Source organism: Osmerus eperlanus, chromosome 2 (assembly GCF_963692335.1).
Source record: "Osmerus eperlanus chromosome 2, fOsmEpe2.1, whole genome shotgun sequence".
NCBI classification, from domain to species: Eukaryota; Metazoa; Chordata; class Actinopteri; order Osmeriformes; family Osmeridae; genus Osmerus; species Osmerus eperlanus.
In genome coordinates this window covers 3807654-3827422 of record NC_085019.1, presented here as the reverse complement: position 1 = coordinate 3827422, position 19769 = coordinate 3807654, and the positions used below count along the sequence as shown (strand labels likewise).

At 45.2% G+C, this 19769-nt stretch overlaps 5 protein-coding genes across 7 annotated transcripts in view; 1 reads left to right on the top strand and 4 right to left on the bottom strand.

Moving 5' to 3' along the window:
• On the top strand, positions 1–9344 carry mylk5 (myosin, light chain kinase 5). Of its 2 annotated transcripts, XM_062447118.1 has the most exons (17): positions 96–255; positions 2276–2425; positions 2515–2667; positions 2966–3139; positions 4309–4344; positions 5546–5673; positions 5791–5944; positions 6047–6358; positions 6482–6581; positions 7003–7206; positions 7361–7578; positions 7872–7995; positions 8149–8301; positions 8413–8536; positions 8653–8740; positions 8838–8978; positions 9131–9344. In XM_062447118.1, exons 1-17 carry the CDS (start codon positions 111–113, stop codon positions 9340–9342), a joined length of 2616 nt encoding a protein of 871 aa, XP_062303102.1. In that variant the 5' UTR covers positions 96–110; the 3' UTR covers positions 9343–9344. The 2 variants fall into 2 exon arrangements, with proteins under 2 accessions (XP_062303113.1, XP_062303102.1); XM_062447129.1 differs by lacking the exon at positions 2515–2667 and having other exon boundaries at positions 1–255.
• Positions 9345–9399: 55 nt separating this feature from the next.
• LOC134007624 (complement C1q-like protein 3) lies at positions 9400–12622 on the bottom strand. 2 transcript variants are annotated; one of them, XM_062447221.1, is made up of 4 exons: positions 12350–12622; positions 12092–12226; positions 11704–12014; positions 9400–9742 (listed from the first exon to the last, which is right to left on the bottom strand). In XM_062447221.1, exons 1-3 carry the CDS (start codon positions 12561–12563, stop codon positions 11728–11730), a joined length of 636 nt encoding a protein of 211 aa, XP_062303205.1. In that variant the 5' UTR covers positions 12564–12622; the 3' UTR covers positions 9400–9742; positions 11704–11727. The 2 variants fall into 2 exon arrangements, with proteins under 2 accessions (XP_062303205.1, XP_062303196.1); XM_062447212.1 differs by lacking the exon at positions 9400–9742 and having other exon boundaries at positions 11369–12014.
• Positions 9734–10636, bottom strand: LOC134007614 (complement C1q-like protein 3). The gene is made up of 3 exons (XM_062447200.1): positions 10372–10636; positions 10114–10248; positions 9734–10036 (listed from the first exon to the last, which is right to left on the bottom strand). Exons 1-3 carry the CDS (start codon positions 10583–10585, stop codon positions 9750–9752), a joined length of 636 nt encoding a protein of 211 aa, XP_062303184.1. The 5' UTR covers positions 10586–10636; the 3' UTR covers positions 9734–9749.
• Positions 12623–14227: 1605 nt separating the features above from the next.
• On the bottom strand, positions 14228–17436 carry si:ch73-141c7.1 (coenzyme Q-binding protein COQ10 homolog, mitochondrial). Its single transcript, XM_062447190.1, has 5 exons — positions 17214–17436; positions 16311–16463; positions 15983–16175; positions 15583–15684; positions 14228–14951 (listed from the first exon to the last, which is right to left on the bottom strand). The coding sequence occupies exons 1-5, from the start codon at positions 17312–17314 to the stop codon at positions 14793–14795; spliced, it is 708 nt and encodes a 235-aa protein (XP_062303174.1). The 5' UTR covers positions 17315–17436; the 3' UTR covers positions 14228–14792.
• A 1709-nt stretch (positions 17437–19145) lies between these two features.
• Positions 19146–19769, bottom strand: part of hsd17b1 (hydroxysteroid (17-beta) dehydrogenase 1) — a 2553-nt gene continuing 1929 nt past the window's right edge. Inside the window, exon 6 of the mRNA XM_062447178.1 lies at positions 19146–19607. Within this exon, the coding sequence (XP_062303162.1) occupies positions 19443–19607 (165 nt within the window). The 3' untranslated portion in view covers positions 19146–19442. The remainder of the gene's footprint in view (positions 19608–19769) is intronic.

Genomic DNA, 19769 nt, shown 5'->3' with positions numbered 1-19769 from the left:
CGAAGCGTGAAAGTGACAGAGACAAGAGAGGAGAGGAAGTCTGATAAGCAACCGAGGAAATGACTGTTTAAGTTATTTTATTGTTTTTGCAGTCGTGAATACCCTTCGCCATGAGCAATGACAGTGAAAAGACACGGTATATATCGACCTTTAGGATATACCTCAAACCCCCCACTGCCTCCCCAGCACAAGGAAATGTCCTGGCTACCAGAACCACTGTTTCTAAGAAGGGGACAGGGAAACTCTCAAGCTCAGGTAAGGCTGAGTGTGTGTGTGTGTGTGTGTTTATTTGTGGTGACCATGTGTGTGTATGTGTGTGTGAGTGGAAAAATATATTTTAGGTGATGATGCTTGTTCTGCTCAACAGTGTTATTGACAAACCACACACCATGACAGTGTATTTGCTTTCAATACAAAACGGTGTATGAATGCTAGTGTTAATTATCCTGTTAACTGAAGGGGATTTAATAATGAAGTTGAGCTGATGATTTCCAGGTCTGATTGTTTCTATCTTTGGTATTGAACAAGGAACAGGGAAATTCAACAATTGATTTTTTTTACGAATTAATCATGACAGGCAATTCTCGAATGTTCAGATATCAATTATCTTAGTTTTCTCAATGCATGTTTCTTAAGATTTTATTCCTGGTTCCTTGTTCCCAAGGAGGAAGTTCTGTAAAAGTGTAAAAGATGAGGAAGACAAGGAGGGCGGTGTGAGAATCCAATCCTGTTTGTTTGTGTGCAGACGAGCAGAGTAGTTTGGGGGAGACTAAATGAAAAACCATAAAAGCCAGTTCCTCTGTCTTTCCTCTGTTGTAGCATGCTTTTACCATAAAGAATAGTGTGAAACCACACAACAACACCCTGGCACCAAACATGTGAAAACACCAAATGATTAAATACTGTTAAGAATGTCAATGAAGACATCTACATTTGTTTGAACCTACAGTTAGCTTTGGATTCATCATCCAAGCTTGATTACCACGTGTGGTTAAGTAAAATAAACAAGCATTTCACTACCCATTGCTGTTTTTCTTGTAGAAACTATGGTTGCAAACATTGAGGGAATTATAGGCTGGCAGAAAATGCTTCAGGGGAAAATTGTCCACTGAGTTGTTGCCTTATGCTGCCCATGTCTTCTGCCCCTGTTTCATCATCTGCCAATAAAGGGTTAACGTTTTTACAGTACAGGGGATTCTTCCTGAGGTCACACATATGGAGCAGATAGACCTGAGATAGCTCTGGGAACAGAGCCCCCTGCTCCGGCCCCTCCCTCCTCCGGACCCCTCAGCAGGCTGCTCCTAACAGGGCCAGTGCTTCTTCTGTGGTCCTGAACACAGCCCAGCTCTGTGTGTAACTTACTGAACTGTTTCACCTTTCTGGTATTAACAAGTTTTCCTTGTATTACCAGAAATGGGAGGCTGCGTGGGAGATGCTGGTTGTTGTGGGCCATGGAACCATGCCATGCCTTAAATTCCAACAGTGAAGGAGCAGTCAGGATTATACTGTGGAGCCCAGTGGAGAAGTACGAATGTCAGAATGGGAGTTTATTATCTAGATATTATTCAACTGAACAGGTCTAGTTGTTGTTGTGTCCATGTTTACCTGAGAGCTCTGCACGTGCTGTTGAAGTGTGTGTGTGGCAGAGACCATGGAGGACCAGGCCTGTCAGACACAGCACTCTACACACACTAACTGCTGTGCCACTTGAGCTCAGAGTAGAGACAGAAATGGAGGATTGAGTCATTGAGTCATTAAGGAAATAGGGCCCAACAGAGTTGTGTTGTTGTCTTCTCTTAGCGGTTAAAGAAAACCCCGAGGCTCTGTTGAGTAGGCTACTGTTGATCTGGGTTGTTAAAAGTGCACCAAGTCTACAGTGTGTGTGGTTATAATGTAGAATATATGGAATAACAGGTTCTTATGTCCCTCGAGGGACATGACCTGACGTTACTTTCAGATGTGTTTCACTGTGCTGTTTGTCTAACCTGACTCCTTCTTGAAACTGATTGGAAAACTGCATACAGAAAAAAAGAATACTTGGCAGGTGATTGGATGAACCATATGTCTATCATTGTCTCTCAGGGGCTAATTTCAACCTTTCCCGTAGCTGCCAGTAGTTTGTCTGATAGGACACCGATTGGTCCGAACCACTGTGGTTCGAACACAAACAAATAACTTGGAGCTTGATGAATGCTGTCATGCCCACTTCCTCAAACTCTTTTCCTACAATGTCTCTTTAACTGACCCCTGACCCCTGACCTTTCCCCTCCTCCAGGGTCTGGTTGCTCCTCCCGCCTTAGAACTCTGGATCCACCCGTCTTCACAGAGCCATTAGAGGACTGCTCAGTGGACGAAGGGGGTGACATCATTCTGCGTGGTCATGTTATAGGATGTCCGCCCATAAATGTGTCCTGGCTACACAATGGTAAGCTGAAGCCAGTTGCTTTGTAGTACAAGACATTTCTGGGCGAGAGAGTGTGTTTGATGTGTGTGTGTGTGTGCTCTTGTGGGCAGGTGAGGTGGTATGTTTCGGGGAGACCGTCTTTGATGGCCGTGTGGCCAAACTGGTGGTGAGGGATTGCCTCCCAGAGGACGCTGGTGCCTATACCTGCCTAGCAGAGAACCCTGCAGGCAAGACGTCGAGCAGTGCAGCTGTGTGTGTAAAAGGTGAGATGACACTCACATGCAACCGCAGATTTAGTCTGAGTGTACTGGTCCCAGAGAAGACCTAAACTGTTCACACTGAATGCTACATTTCATAGTATTGAAAAATGAGTTTCAAAAGATGGATAGCTTAGCATAAATAGTGAAACCTTCCTCTCTGTCCTCCCCACCGAAAGCTGACATGAACTTAACAGGAAGTTGTTGTTTTCATGTCTAGTTTCACAAAGTATTTACCACAGAAAGTTTCGGTCTAACAGTGGCCTGCCCCCTCTTTTTCATGCTGTCTCCTAATGCGAACCAGACCTCGAGACTATCTGTGAAGTGTGGAACCGCTCTTCCCAGCTCCCCCCTCCGCCCTCCAGGAATATTACTAAGAACGGGGACTCAAAACCACCCATGTCACCTGATGATGCCACCCGGGTGTTCAGCCCCTCCACAAGCTCTCCCACCCAGAGCCCAGGGGTACCTCACAAAGGTAATATACTTATATAATATTCAGACTGTGAAGGAGCTGTTTGAACAGGCAGCTTTGTCACCTTGTAAGGGAAGCGGTAACCCTTCCTTTTACAGTCCCTTAAGTACTAGGTATTTACATAGAAAGTAAAGGGTATGTTATGTGTTTTATTGGGTATTACCGATTGGTACCAAGGTGGTAAATACCTAGATAATTCGAAGTATTTACCCATTAACTAAATACTAACGTGCTGGTCATTACTGGGTATATTTTCTGTATTATTGGGTATTACCGATTGGTACCAAGGTGGTAAATACCTAGATAATTCGAAGTATTTACCCATTAACTAAATACTAACGTGCTGGTCATTACTGGGTCATTTTCACTGGTCCTAATTAGGTAAAGACAGAGGACAAAACTTAGTATTTACCTGGAAACTTATAAATATTACTATTTAAATACCGCTGCTAGTAAGTTGGTAACAACGGGATATATATATGGTAAATTATAATGTGTTATTGAGTAAATACCGCTGCTACTAGGTAAAGACGGCCAAGCTCCAGCAGAATTACGAACAAAATACTCTACTATTACCCTGCAGTTACGTAAGGTTTATGTCGGTAACAGTCCACGTCTAATGAGAAGATAAGATAGTACTTTACAATAAAATACCTTTTCAGATACATTTATTGACGATGGCCTCATTTACTTGGCTGGTATAGCTACCTACCTCCGCGGGAAGAGTTTTCCTCTAGCGTTACTGTCATGGTAAATCTTCTTGGATACTGGGTATGTTCTTGCGCATGTTTGGACTATTTACTCAGTAAGTAATCTGAAACTGGACTGTAAAAGGAAGCCGTGTTTGTTTCCATGGCGTTACCAGGCTCTTACCATACCCTTTGTAAGCGAATACCACTTTGTCAACGTTACCCTTAGTATTTACCACCTTGGTACCAATCGGTAATACCGAATAAAACACATAACATACCCTTTACTTTTTATGTAAATACCTAGTACTTAAGGGACTGTAAAAGGAAGGGTTACCAGGGAAGCTATGGTACTCTGCCTCAGCTCGGCCCACTGATCTCTGATAGCCACAGTCAAAGCTTAGCCCCTCCCTCTCACACCAAAAGGAGACACCCATGCAATTAACCTGCCAGTCTGCTAACCTGTGTCCAAACATTTCACAGAAGTCATTCCAAAGAAGAGAACCAACTCAGCGACAGGTAGGACACAGATTCACCTCTCCCCTCTCCTCTCTCCCTCCCTGCATCTGCCACAACCGCAGTCTCACAGAGCTTCTGTTTTCATCCCTGTTAGAAGTCAAAGTGCTGTTTTCTAGTTCTGCATTGTCTTCTGACTTGTATCTGTCTTACAACAGTACTGTCTCTAGGTGCCCTGCAGCTCTATGCTATTGCCTTGCCTTTGTACTATCAATATAATTGTTGCCTTTGTACCTTAGCATTGTGTGGCAGCTCACTTACTGACTTTGTCCAAGGCCAGGACCAATTGTGCACTAAAGTGGGTGTTACCAGCTAAACAGGTTACAGGTTGAATAGCTCACAATAGTTATTTCAAAGAAAACAGGTACGTTTTAAAATATCTGTTGTTATTTCTCTTAAGCTACTTTTTTTGCTTGAGTTGGTTGAATGGAAATATCATGATTACTAAGGAGAAAGACGGTATCAAGCTATAGTTGTTTCCGTGAAGTGGGAAATGAAATTGAATTGGTTGGAATGTAATGTGCATTAAAATAGATTGATGGCATGCGGCATCTGATCAAAGATTATGATGTCACAGCTCTCCTTCTTCAAAGAGGAGTCCTTTGTGAGACCAATGTAAAGTGCACTCTTATCTTGCCAAGTCAAATGCACCCTTCTGTATCCATTTGAATATGGACCTGTGCCTCTGACTTGTGCTCTTAAACGGGGTTATCTAATTCTGTAATGTAATTTGATAGTTAAGAGAATGTGACTTGTCTAGTTTGTGTGTGTGTGTGTGTTTGCATGTTTCTTTGTGTTGAAAAATGGAAATGTTGGGTAAGCTGATATTTGTTGACCATCTATGAAACTGCATGTCAAAGGATCTCTTTATACTCTCACTAGTCCATATGTGTTTGGTAACTTACAGTTTATCAGATGGTGTGCAGCTGGAGCAGGGAATGAGCGGCATCGTGTTGTGTAGGCGTTCGTAGGGGAAAGTTTAAACAGTTGAATCCTCTTGCTGTACTGTAGTTCATTTGTGTTTTGTAAAGAAATCCTGCTTGTATTTACAGTTAATACACTAGCCCCATGAACGGTAATAGGGGTTGTTTAACAGGAGACAGGAGAAAATATACGCACACACATCTTTCCCTGCAAACGCAGGCACCTACACAACGTTAAACCACATCAGAACCCTGAGGTGTGTCCTGCATTCACCCCCCAGTTCCTGCAGTGCAGTTCGAAGACCCTCCAAACCAGGTGGAGGCGCGGGTTGGAGAAACCGTCCGTGTGACATGTGTGTTCAGCGCCAGTTCTCCTGCAGTGTCCTGCTGGATCAGAAACAAAGACCAGGTAAACACACAGGCCCCGTCCCCAACCAGATGTCTGTAAGAGTACCTCTACACAGTCCTCTTGTCATACACCTTCTCGTATTCTTCTGAGTGCTCCTCTCTCTCTTACTCACGCCAGGTGGTGGATGGAACTGAGCTGTGGGTGGAGGGCAGTGATCAGAGCACCACGCTAGTGATAGCCCAGGCTCAGCCAGATTACGCAGGACGCTATACTGTTGTGGTTAAGGACCGCAGAAGCTCTGCACAGCACACCATCACGATCTCTGTCATTGGTGAGAACCTCACCCTTTCTCTCCTCACTGCTCTCTGTCAACTGCTGTCATACAAACGTATTCAACGTATGAAGTGTGTGTGTTTGCTGCTCTGCCCTACAGACCGGCCGCAGCCCCCATCCTCCAGCCCAGTGGTCTCCCTCCTCTCCGCCAGCAGTCTGGTTCTGTCCTGGTCTGGGCCCTGCTACGACGGAGGCAGCGCTGTCCTGGGCTACGTGGTGGAAGTGAGGACAAAAGGCCCGACAGAGCCTGGGGATTGGAGTGAGCTTACAGCCCAGTGCAAGAGCACCTCATACAGGGTACGCTCCGGCCTGCAGCCCCAGAAGCAGTACTGCTTCCGTGTGAGAGCCTATAACTGGGTAGGAGTGAGCGAGCCCAGCCAGGAGTCTAAGGAGGTCGACATGGAGCAGAAAAGTGAGCCAAAAGATTCATTATGATCTCTGATGTTCTGTAGGAGTCAGCCTACATGCACTTGTGTGGTATATTACAGAAAATGTTAGAAGTCAGACGTGTACAGCTCGCGTGTGCTGTTTTCAGCTGAACAGGAGGGAGAGCCTACTGTGACCTATCAGGACGTCACCATTGACTCCACCCACAAAGTCAGCGAACACTACACTGTAATGGAGAAACTCGGCGTGTGAGTACAGAACGACATGATCTGACACACACGCACAAATGTATATGTACCCCCTTGTTTATTTTTTACAGTTGTCCAAGCTTGTATAACATGTAGGGACAGAAACCACCTCATATCTGCTCAGCAGTTACCTGTTTCTCCGCTGAGATGCCAGGGCAGGGGCTGCAGTGTTCAGATTCAAACAATAAAGAGCTTCAGTCCTTCCTTTGGTTCAGGCCAGTGACCAGGATTACCCTCCTGTTTAACCACGATTCCTCACTTGAATGTCGAACAGTCATCAATACTGTGTATCTGGAGATGTCTAACAAAATATGCATCAACTCTCTAACGGCTAAAGGACAACATCTTTGTAATGTGTTTTGGGAGGGTTGCATGCTGTTATTGACCTGTTCTCTTGCTGACCTTCTCCTTCCTCCTTCAGGGGAAAGTTTGGCCAGGTGTTCAAGCTGAGCCACAAGGAGACGGGTCGAGTGTACGCCGGGAAGTTCTACAAGGGCCGGAGGGCCAAGGAAAGGGAGGCAGCACGCAAAGAGATCGAGCTGATGAACTACCTGCATCACCCCAAACTGGTCCAGTGCCTGGGAGCCTACGACAACAAGCCAGAGATGGTCATGGTCATGGAATTGTGGGTATTGGCTCCACCATACAGACACCGTGACATTTGTTTATTACTGCACAAGCTTAGGAAAGAGCACCTCGTGTCATGTGATGCCATCTAACATGAGGCTTTAGAGAAGTTAAAAGGCATCAAGGCTGTCGTGGTGGATGTGTGTCTGCAGTATTGCAGGCGGCGAGCTGTTTGAGCGGATCGTGGATGACAACTTTGAGCACACGGAGGCGGCCAGTGTTCTCTACATGCAGCAGATCTGCGAGGGGATCGGCTACATGCACACACAGGACATCGTCCACCTGGACCTCAAACCTGAGAACATCGTGTGTGTGAACCACAACTGCACACTCATCAAGATCATAGACTTTGGTCTGGCCAGCAAACTGGGTGGGTGTTGGAAAGGATTGTAAATGCAGGAAGTCCACCCTGGATGAATGTTTGAGCATGTTATGGTGTGTTTGGGAGTCAGGTGGCTGAGCGGTTAGGGAAGCGGGCTAGTAATCTGAAGGTTGCCAGTTCGATTCCCCGCCCGTGCCAAATGACGTTGTGTCCTTGGGCAAGGCACTTCACCCTGCTTGCCTCGGGGAGAATGTCCCTGTACTTACTGTAAGTCGCTCTGGATAAGAGCGTCTGCTAAATGACTAAATGTAAATTTTAATGTGTCTGTGTGTGTGTGGCAGATCCCACCACTCCTCTGAAGGTGATGCATGGGACTCCAGAGTTTGTGGCACCAGAGGTGATCAGCTATGAGACAGTCGGCTTGGCCACAGACATGTGGAGCGTCGGGGTCATCTGCTACATATTGTGAGGACTGAAGCTCACTCTCACAGTGTGAAACAGTGCTCTGTACAGGAGAGAACTGTGAACTCTCACACCCCCTAGTGGATGTGCATTGCTATTGCTGCTAATGAATGTGCATGGCTGATGGTGTGTGTGTGTGTGGTTGTGTTTTTTCAGACTGAGTGGCGAGTCTCCATTCCAAGGCAACAGTGATGCAGAGACTCTGGCCCTGGTGACAGCTGCACAGTGGGAGTTTGATGAGGAGAGCTTTGAGGAGATCACCGACCAGGCCAAAAACTTCATCAGTTCCCTGCTGAATAAAGACTCCAGGTCATTCTCCACCACTCAGTATGAAACCCTGGGAAACTGGACTTCTCTCTGTGACTGAGCATCGCCTTCACCCCCACTCCTAACCCTCTGTGCCCCGTCCCCTGCCTTTAGACGGAGGATGTCCTGTGAGGAAGCCCTGGCACACTCCTGGATGGCTGCCTCAGCAGATCCCAGCACCACCAAGAGCCTGTCCAAGGAGAAGATGAAGAGGTTCCTGGCCAGGCAGAAGTGGAAGGTAGCAGGACTGGAGGATCATGCTAGGATCTGGCACCTGAGACACTCTGCTGTGGGGACGTTTAGTGGATGACTCTTGACACTGACCCAAGCGTGTGTTTTGTCTTTGACTTGCAGAAGGCAGGGAAAGCCCTGCTGGCTCTAAAGAGGATGGCTCTGCGGTCTAAAGGAGAGGTACCTGGCTCTCCCTCTAGCCCAGCGGAAGGTAAGACCCTCCTGATAAACTTTCCCTCTCCCTCTCTTTAGTACAACTCACATGACTGATCGTGCTACCCGCTTCTCTCCCTGTCCTCCTTTCCCAGAGTCGCCCATGAGCCCAGAGGCTGAGCAGGCCCTGCAATCCCTAGATGTGAAGCTACAGGGGCCTCCACAGTTCTCCGAGCCCCTGAAGGACCAGACAACAGCAACAGGCTCCACCGCCCGCCTCTCCTGCCACCTCACAGGTACTTCAGGCACACACAGGGACTGACGGATCGCGGGTCGGTTCTCCGGTCTCCGGGACGACTGAATGTCTTATCTATGAATGCGTCTTCATGTTCTCACGCACACTCTCTTTCTCTGGGTCTCTCTCTCCTGTCCCCCCCTCCCCTCCCAGGGTACCCTGACCCTGCAGTGGTGTGGCTGAGGGGTGAGGAGCCGTTAGAGGAGTCGTCCCGTCTGAAAATAGAGTACGAGGAGGATGGCCATGGCGACTGTACATTAGTCCTCCTCCAGGTGGTGCCAGAAGATTCTGACATCTACACCTGTAGAGCCACCAATGACCAGGGGGAGGCGCTCTGCTCAGCCAAACTCATAGTGAAAGAGTAGTGTGGTGGGAACTGAATGTTTTAAAACCATGCGATGGAATAACTTTCTAAACATTCCTTCAAAAAGTGTCTTTATTGTTCTGTTGCACATTTCTGCTCTGGCACAAACAAATGGGATTAACAATCCCACAATTTTTTTGCATGCATTAAAAAGGTTAATAATGGTGTACATTTTGATTTTGTTAGCGGCATATAATGTTGTTCAACTGGAAATAAATGACCATCTGTTTCTGCCAAACATCTGTGTTATTTGGGGATTATGGAGATGGTGATGTTAAGAATGACTAAAATTCAGTTGGATCACAGTAGGTTTAACATCACTGTGTTGTTAGCTGCACACATTACTGACTACTAACCTGATGTGTACTAAAGTCATTCATTCAGTTTAGCTATTTTTCAGTGTTTGCTTTACATGTTAAAGAGCAGGAAGCCACTAAAGGTGTTGTAGTTCATACTATCATCATAGATGAGTCTGTTGGCAGCCAGATTGATGTAAACATTGTCCCCCACCTCCAGAGGAATGACTGCTGCGTTGCTGCCAATGTCATGGGCATCAGTCCCTTCGGTGTCCCACACAGATGCCAACCTCTGGTTATTTTTCATCAAGGACACCACAGAATTAGGTGTGGCACTCAGGTTGTTCATCATGGAAAACCGGAAGTAGTACATCCCCTTCACACTGGCTGTGAAGATCCCTGCAAACATAACAGAGGTGTCACACCTGCACTTAAACACGTATACACTTGTGTGAATATAGAACGTAACAAAGCACCTGTGGCAGGGTTGTAGCTGTTGCCCATGTTTGAGTAGACATTCTTGTACTTCAGAGGTGTGTCAACAGTGAAGGGTCCAGTGTTACCACTGCCTGATTCCCTGAGTGTGGCTGAGAAAGCTACCTGAGGCTTGCCTGACAAACACAGGATGGGGAAGAAGAGCATCTCAATTATTTTGTTCTGTCTCGAAACATCACAACCGAAGCTAAGTCTAGGATTTGTCATTCATCATAACAGAGAAGTGGTAACTGTCTCACCCGAAGTAGCTTTCTTCAGCTCCTCCAACTCTCTCTCCGTGGTCTGTAGCCTGGTCTCCATCAGCCCCATCTTCTCTGTCACGGTGGCCAGTCTCTCAACCGTAGCTGCCAAGTCTTTTATCAGATTGCAGTTGTCAGGATAGTTAGGGTGTCCCATCTGAGCCTGGGTCAAACCACAGCTAAGTGCCAGCAGCAGGAATGTTATCCCCTTCATTCTGTAACTTGTGTGTCTTCTGAAACAGCCTGTAGTCTGGTTTAGTGTTCAACCCCTGCAGAGCCTCCCTTTATCAACAAAGCACACTTCCTATATTGTGCAATGTGGGATTATCCAAAATGTCGGGGGGGCAAACCTGTATTGATTCTGGGCAGGGCTATGAAACTTATGTGAAGGGACATGCAGGCAGAATTTATTTGACAAAACTGATCGCTTCAAGTTGAAGAGGGTATGTGAGCTGGGTTTATTCCAGGTGAACTATTCTTCAGGTCAACACGTCTTTTGGTCTCACTTCAGTCACGTACCCTGGCAGTAATACTGTCAGTACTGTGCACCTGGGATTATTTACTTAATAAAAGCTGAACAGGAGGAAGAGCCTATGAATGCATCTTCATGTTCTCTCTCTCTCTCTCTCTCTCTCTCTCTCTCTCTCTCTCTCTCTCTCTCTCTCTCTCTCTCTCTCTCTCTCTGTGTCTCTCTCTCGCTCCTGTCCCCCCCTCCCCTCCCAGGGTACCCTGACTCTGCAGTGGTGTGGCTGAGGGGTGAGGAGCCGTTAGAGGAGTCGTCCCGTCTGAAAATAGAGTAGGAGGAGGATGGCCATGGCGACTGTACATTAGTCCTCCTCCAGGTGGTGCCAGAAGATTCTGACATCTACACCTGTAGAGCCACCAATGACCAGGGGGAGGCGCTCTGCTCAGCCAAACTCATAGTGAAAGAGTAGTGTGGTGTGAACTGTGAATGTGTTTTAAAACCATGCGATGGAATAACTTTCTAAACATTCCATCAAAAAGTGTCTTTGTTGTTCTGTTGCACATTTCTGCTCTGGCACAAACAAATGCAATTAACTATCCCACACATTTTTTGCATGCCATTTATTAAAAAGGTTAATAATAGTGTACATTTTTATTTTGTTACAGACATATAATGTTGTTCAACCAGAACTAAATGCTTTTTGATCATCTGTTTCTGCCAAATATCTGTATTTTTTGGATTATGGAGATGGTGTTGTTAAGAATGACAAAAATTCAGATGGATCACAATAGGTATAACATCACTGTGTTGTAAGCTGCACACATTACTGACTACTAACCTGATGTGTACTAAAGTCATTCATTCAGTTTAGCTTTTTTTCAGTGTTTGCTTTACATGTTAAAGAGCAGGAAGCCACTGAAGGTGTTGTAGTTCATATTATCTTCATATATGAGTCTGTTGGCGACCAGTTTGATGTAAACATTGTCCCCCACCTCCAGAGGAATGACTGCTGCGTTGCTGCCACTGTCATGGGAATCAGACCCTTCGGTGTCCCACACAGATACCAACCTCTGGTCATTTTTCATCAGGGACACCCCAGAGTTAGGCGGGGAACCCTGGTTGTTCATCATGGAAAACCGGAAGTAGTACATCCCCTTCACACTGGCTGTGAAGATCCCTGCAAACATAACAGAGGTGTCACACCTGCACTTAAACACGTATACACTTGTGTGAATATAGAACGTAACAAAGCACCTGTGGCAGGGTTGTAGCTGTTGCCCACATTTGAGAAGACATTCTTGTACTGCAGAGGTGTGTCAACATTGAAGGGTCCAGTGTCACCGTGGCCTGAAACTCTGAGTGTGGCTGAGAAAGCTACCTGAGGCTTGCCTGACAAACACAGGATGGGGAAGAAGAGCATCTCAATGATTTTGTTCTGTCTCGAAACATCACAACCGAAGCTCAGTCTAGGATTTGTCATTCTTCATAACAGAGAAGTGGTAACTGTCTCACCCGAAGTAGCTTTCTTCAGCTCCTCCAACTCTCTCTCCGTGGTCTGTAGCCTGGTCTCCATCAGCCCCATCTTCTCTGTCACGGTGGCCAGTCTCTCAACCGTAGCTGCCAAGTCTTTTATCAGATTGCAGTTGTCAGGATAGTTAGGGTGTCCCATCTGAGCCTGGGTCAAACCACAGCTAAGTGCCAGCAGCAGGAATGTTATCCCCTTCATTCTGTAACTTGTGTGTCTTCTGAAACAGCCTGTAGTCTGGTTTAGTGTTCAACCACTGCAGAGCCAGAACAAAGCACATTCCTATATATTGTGCAATGTGGGATTATGGGAAATGTCGGGAAGCAAACTATCCATCACGTATCTTGGCTTGGTATTAGATGTGCTTGTTGTGCAGACCATTCCTCAGCATTACAATATTTATTGAAATACTGTCAGAACTGTGAACTTGTGATTATTTACTTAATAAATGTGACAACAAGAAATATGTCACTAAGGATAAAAGCTTGTTTTAGCTAGTCAGACAGGGAAAAATGGATATGGCAACTTTCTACCCTAACAGTACCAGCCACTGTGATATATAATAGGGTGTGCGTGGCAAAAGCAATATTGAATGTTACCTTTAGCATCAGTGTGGACACATTGCATTGCAGCTAAAGGGCTTAGGGTCAGGTCAAATAAAACCAGTTGTGTGTTTCAGACATACAGTACAACACGTGCTACTTTACAGCTTCACAGACTAATGTTTCATGTGAGGTATTTCACACTGGGAATCTGACGTTCAGGTCAGCATAAAAAATATGCTGAGAAGCTAGCCTGGGGAATAGCGATGACCACACAGAACACGTGCAGCATGAGATATGGCAGTAAGGAGTGTCGTGAGGGCGCTGCTAGGCCAGGGCAGCTGGCTGCAGCATCTCTAGTAATCCGAAGGTTGCCAGTTCGATTCCCGGTCATGCCAACTGACGTTGTGTCCTTGGGCAAGGCACTTCACCCTACTTGCCTCGGGGGAATGTCCCTGTACTTACTGTAAGACTGCTAAATGACTAAATGTCTAAATGTGCCACGTCAGAGTATTACTGTTTCTGACAGCCCAGTGGAAGCAGAAATAACTGTAAGGAAAGCACTAGGCATTCCAGTCATGTGCAGCTCATTAGTATCCGCTGACTACGCTATTTTGACAAGTCCGGCTGAAGAGGGGACAGACCATATGGTGGCGGGTAAGAACTTGCCAGAAAGGCATTTGTAGCAAAACATTCCCATATGAGGACATAATAATCCATAACTGTGTTTAGAGTGTTCGTCCTTGGTCACAAGATTGTGAAAGCATGGTTGTTCAGTTGTCTGAATGGATAGTTGAAAATGACTTAAGGGACTGAATGTTTGTTCTGGGGTGCTTTCAGCAATCCTCAATGTCTGCACTCAATGTTCCTGAAAATCTACCACAGCATAAACACACTATACGCCCTTCAGATGGGAGTGCTTTTCCTGCATGAAAAATCAGGTGCCAAAAGACAGTCAGGATCCTCCTCTGGAGCTGAATAAAAGGAGCTGAACTCTTTCTTGTTAATGTGTTGAAGTGCTGACGGGCCACGGTTAAGAAGCCATCATCTGTACTCCGTTCTTTCCCAACTGATTATCAAGTCATGTGGTTTCCTCGAACTGTCCTGCTCAAACAGGACCTTGCGTAATCATCCAGAGGTTAGGTTAGCACAGTATTTGTTACAGCCTGTACATGAAGCCTGTATTTTAAGGTTTGGCCAACAAGTGATTTCTGTATACATATGCAATATTCAAATGTAGGTCAGTGTTAACAACTCCAGTCACAAAGAACAAGACATATATTAAACAGAAGCAAGCTAAATGAAAAAACATGAAGCAATGGGTTAACAAAAATAGGCTTTTTAATTTTCCATCATTTTGACACTAAATAAAACAATTTAGTGTAGGACAAGAAAAAGCTACCCTCTAATGTGTTTTGAACATTGCAGGGGAATCAATTGGTCACACCTCATTCCAAAACATAAGAAAAAGTCCCTTAAACGTTCTACAAAACTCATTCACTTTTATCCCCACAAATAAAAAGGGTCTATGTACATTCAAGTGAACAAATTGTAGTTTTGTGTTAAATAAATAAATAGACATGTTGTAGTCTTGTGAACTGAAGGGAATTCATTTCCAAAAATAGAAATCCTTAAGACAATTAGAAAGAAACACAAGGAGAAGTCTCTTTCATGACACATAACCATGAGTGCGGGGGGTGTGTTCGGAAGTTGTGAAGTTGGTTGGGAAAGTGCACTCGCTCAGACACACCAGATCTACAATATCACAACGGGTGATTCAGAACCAGGTGGCGCCCCATGACCTGGTGTGTTGAATGGGAACAAAGCTGCAGTCTGTCATCAGTCTTTGCGGAGGCTGAGAGGGGTGGAGGGGGGGTGTGAGGGGGTCTCACACAGACCGCCTCCTCCCAGGGATCTGGGCAGGAGGGTGACCACCGTACAGACTGGCCGCCCGCTTCTCGAAGGCATTCACCATCTGCTTGACCACCTCGTCAAAGAAAACGTTTGCAAGCTGAGAGTGCAGCAGGGATTTGAACTCAAATGACACCTGGAGGGAGGAGGAAAGATGGATGTGAGTTCGTTGGAGTGAAGACAAAAAAGCTGATCACTTTGCATCTTAAAACCAGGGCTTATCCTCTTGCATTTCTAATGAATGCCCAATTGAAGTGGATCACACCTACTTGCACCTCTGCACACCGTCCCTTCATACAACTACTAAATCATTCTACGGCTCCATTTATTCACAGGCACCAGTGGGTTGCCCTTCTAATCCCCAGCCTAGTCGCCCTGGCAACAATCTGAGACATCGAGGACACAACGTTCCCGCCAGTGGGCTTCTTAGGTAGACTATTTTAAGAGGGATCCATGACTGGGCTCATGGGTTCAGGGTTTATACATAGAACCTAATAGGCTTTGCTGAACACTTCCCCTCCACTAATGAATCCAATATGAAAAGAACAAGATGGCATTGTGGGCATCTCACTGCCATGCTATTTGACCTCGAACTTCAGCTCTCACTCATTGTCCTTGAGCGAAGAGCCCCTGCTATGAGGCAGTGTAACATTTGTTGATATGACCAACCAACCACTAGCCCGATTCCAATGTGTTCATACTAGGATTCATTTGACATCTAGGTGTTAGAGAGGAAGAGGTTTAAAGGGATCCTTGTATTCACTTACATAGAAGTCCACCTTGCAGGAGCCTGGCTGGTCCTTGGCTGCAGGGGCAAACCGCCACAACGTCTCTAGATGGCTGAAGAGTGATCCGTCTGTGCACACAGCCTGAGGACACATGACACAACACCTTTAGCCTCCACTGCAGAGCCAGACAAAGCCTCTGGAAACCCTCGGGAGGAGGAGTACAATGTCAGCAGCAGGTCAAACAGGAGATTAGTCACCTTGGAACAGCTGATCACTTTCCCTAATCATCATCTAGCAGATCTCATGCCTTATCATTGTCTGGCAGCTTACTTTTTTGTCACCACTGTTAAAACCCCTTGCAACTCTTGTGAGGAAGTTAAAACACAGATACTTTGTCCTAAGTTCTTATGAGTGTGACAAAGTAGGGTGGGAAACTCACCCTGACTTGGTGGTTGGGGACAACTGTGACCTCTGAAGTGTAGCGCTCCACGATGGGGGGGAACCCGATCTCCAGATGAGCCCGGACATCCCCGTTCCTGCCCTTCACGACGCGAGACTTCTTACACCAGGGGACAAAGTGCTGGTACTGGTCCACACTGGCCACAACACTGTACATTTGTTCTGGGGTAAACCTGCATCAGAACCAAAAGACACAGACTGCATGTCAAGCTGATTGCTTCTCACCATGATCTTACAAAAGGGTGTTCTAGGGAAAACTGGGTGTGTGAGTGTGCGAGTGTGCATGCTGGTTTGGGTGAGAGACCTACCCTAGTGTCCGACACTCAGAGTAGTCCATCTTGCGTGCAGTGATAGGGGAAGCTAGGTTGATGAAGCTGCGAGAAGGTGTGGTCATGTGGCAGGCTGGGGACAGGGGCAAGGTGGCCCGCCGGGCAGCCAGGACCCCGCAGGAGCCTAGGGGTCTGAGAGGACAAAGAGAAAGAGATGCTAATTGCTATCTGATTTTTGTTTGTCTTCACATGAATATCTCAACAGTGTTCAGACAAACTGCCCTACCAATTGAAAAGACTGCCTTTTAGGTGCATTATTCAAAATTAACCAACCGAGTTAGACATCAGTGTAGCCCACTGTAGGTTTACATTACATTTACATTTAGTCATTTAGCAGACGCTCTTATCCAGAGCGACTTACAGTAAGTACAGGGACATTCCCCTGAGGCAAGTAGGGTGAAGTGCCTTGCCCAAGGACACAACGTCATTTGGCACGGCTGGGAATCGAACTGGCAACCTTCTGATTACTAGCCATCTGACTCCATACAATATCATAATGAATGATTCCTAACTAGGTTGTGCTGTATGAACATTTTTTAAGTGAAACTGGCATCTGTGGTTGAGCACGTTTTCTTCCCATGTGTAGCTACAGTATTGCTCCAGGGGATTGCCGTTCTTGTCTTGTGACTCAACATTCCACCGCACTTTTCAGCTCACTACAAACTCTTAATTCGTATCTCAAATACGAATACGTGGAAATATAACTGATAGTCTATATCTAATATATATAATTATAAATATATATATCTGGGTAAGCTAAAAACAAATCTTATATCGGATATTCCCAATAACTAACTAGCTAAATGTTAACCGTCCGTTTCACCAACTAATAAAATGCCGGTGGATGCTATCGTAGCTACAGTAGCTAGCTCTAACGCTTACCTGGTATTTGCTTTGTTTGTAAGTCCTCGGGCAAGTTTAGTAGAATGCATCTCAGACATCTCAACAAGCGCCCGGAAAAGTAGTGTAGTTTTGTTTGGCATTTTATTTTATTTATTCTATTATAAAAGTTGAATGAGATGATCTTGTTCCCTCCGGTAACCGGCCGGCTTTCCCTGGTGGATTCCGATATCAACCTAGCAGTGGTGTGAACTGATGTGTCATTCAAGCTGTTTACTGATAAAAGACGGAGCCTTGAGGAATGACGTAGAGAAAATGGGAGGAACCTATTGACTGTGCTTTAATTAATTTGATCATTATGGTTCCGTACCCAACATAAGCAGCAGTGCTGATTATCTTTCTGTTCAGTGGTAAGGAAGGTATAATATAGTGTAGGCTACTAAAAGAACACTCATTTAACACTCAATATCAGAACTCTCACACACACACACATACACACACACCCACACACACACACACACACACACACACACACACACACACACACACACACACACACACGCACACACAGATGATATCTCACCTCAGATGACTGTGACAAAAGCCAAAGCCCAGTCGATTGTAAGTATGAATGTGGCAAAAGGTCAACATGTACCATTATCACACTGTGATGCACTGCCTGTACTCGTGACTCACCTGGACTTTGGTACCTGGCTCTGTCAAACCATCCCGGGAAGATGGCATGGCAGGGCTCTGTTTAATCAGTAATCATTAATTACATAAAATCATTACAAAAACTTCAATGTTGCTTGGAAAAAAACTTCAGCTAAATAAAAAAATGTATCCACTTAATTTGATGTATCCATTCATTATTGACACAGTGATGAATGAATAATGATTGAGTTGCAAGAGAAGAGGTCATTAACTAAAACTGCATCACCATGACCTGTGGGCTGTCCTGTGGTTATGTAGTAAGGCTATCACAGCCAGAACTGAAGGTATTAGAGCCCATTTAGGGTTCACAAGTAGGGCAGCATCCCAATGAGGGAATGAACAGGAACCTTACTGTACATGTAACTGAGATCATCCTGTCCTTCAGCTTGTCCTGGTGTGTGTGTTCTCTCTTTAGACTTGAGAGCATCAGATCTTTTATATAAGATCATTTATATAACCTACTATAAGTACTCTCAATACACCAACGAGTTGTCCTAATCTATGGTGATGTGGTTACACTGGAGATACAGTCTAATCCATTCATCAACATATATTGTGATGCTAGACACTCCTCTGTACATTTCTTCACTTTACTTAAGATGTAGATGACCTTTGATGTATTTTCAGTTTTTTCTCTAATTCATGACCACACCAAACCTTCCCAAATGTATCATTCTGCTATTATCAGTTTGCCAACCAGCATTAACACTTTACTTCTGGTGAGCTTAAATAATTATTAACAGTGTAATTTCTCCCGGGGGATCAACAAGGGCATGTCTATTCTAATTTCCTTCAATTGACTCTACTATAAATCAAATCAGTGATTTTTATCTAATAAAATATCTTACATCAGGATGGAAGCCACCTAGTGGACAAGTAGATTTACAGCTGACCCTGTGACGTTTCTGGAAGTGACTTAACGTTTGCTTTCCTCGGTATTGGTTTTCTCAGCATACATGACGGTAATTCCTTAAAAGAAAGATTACTGAAACATAGATCATTCTTGAAAATAATCTATATCTTATCTATGAGGTGTGGTGGTCATGAAAGTGAATATTTGTGTGGAATAAAGCCTTGATAAACAGGCTTAGATAGTGGCACTATCTTTGGACAATATTTCCACAGCCCTGCCATCTCCATGAGAACTTTCTCATAGTACTGAAACTCTGCCGTCAGTGTCAGTACAACTGAAAGTAAAATGAACTGCAATTCTGCAACTAGCAACCTATCCCATAAAAATTAGGCAGAAATATAGCTTCCCAAAAAATATTTTATTTCGTTTTCATGAAGATAGAAAGTATTTAAAAGCTACACTCTCGTAGACTTACATTGTAGTAGGCATTGTACATCATACACTTTAACATATTCCCTTTAACATACCTCAATTAAAATGATTACATGTGAATTTAAGGCAGGATTGGTACATTTTGGAAAACTAGCGATTTTGGCTTTAGTTCAAAAGGATTCGAACCAAGATATCCCACCCCCTCCCTTCGAAGCCACTCCCCCAACAATCTGGCTTGGTCTCTCTAAAGTTTCTGTCCAGTTAAATGCCCATCATGGTTCCTCTGTGCTGCCAGCTGAGAAGATGTGCTGGCTCATTGCTCTGATGTACTGGGAGCCATCTGGGGCAGTGACCTTGAGGCTGGTGAGGGGTAGGAGGGCATTGTTGGTGTAGTATCTGAAGGCAGGACTGGCTGACTGTATGGCATCCATAAAGATCTATGGACCGACAGAAAGTTCAGGTTTACACCACACTGCTAATCACACTGTCACACAGAGCTCCTAAATAACTTTGTTATGTGTTGGCAAAGGACTCCAGGAAAAAGAGCGGCGGAAGAGTTCAAGATGGCATCACTCTCTTACGGAGCTGGGTGCATCAGC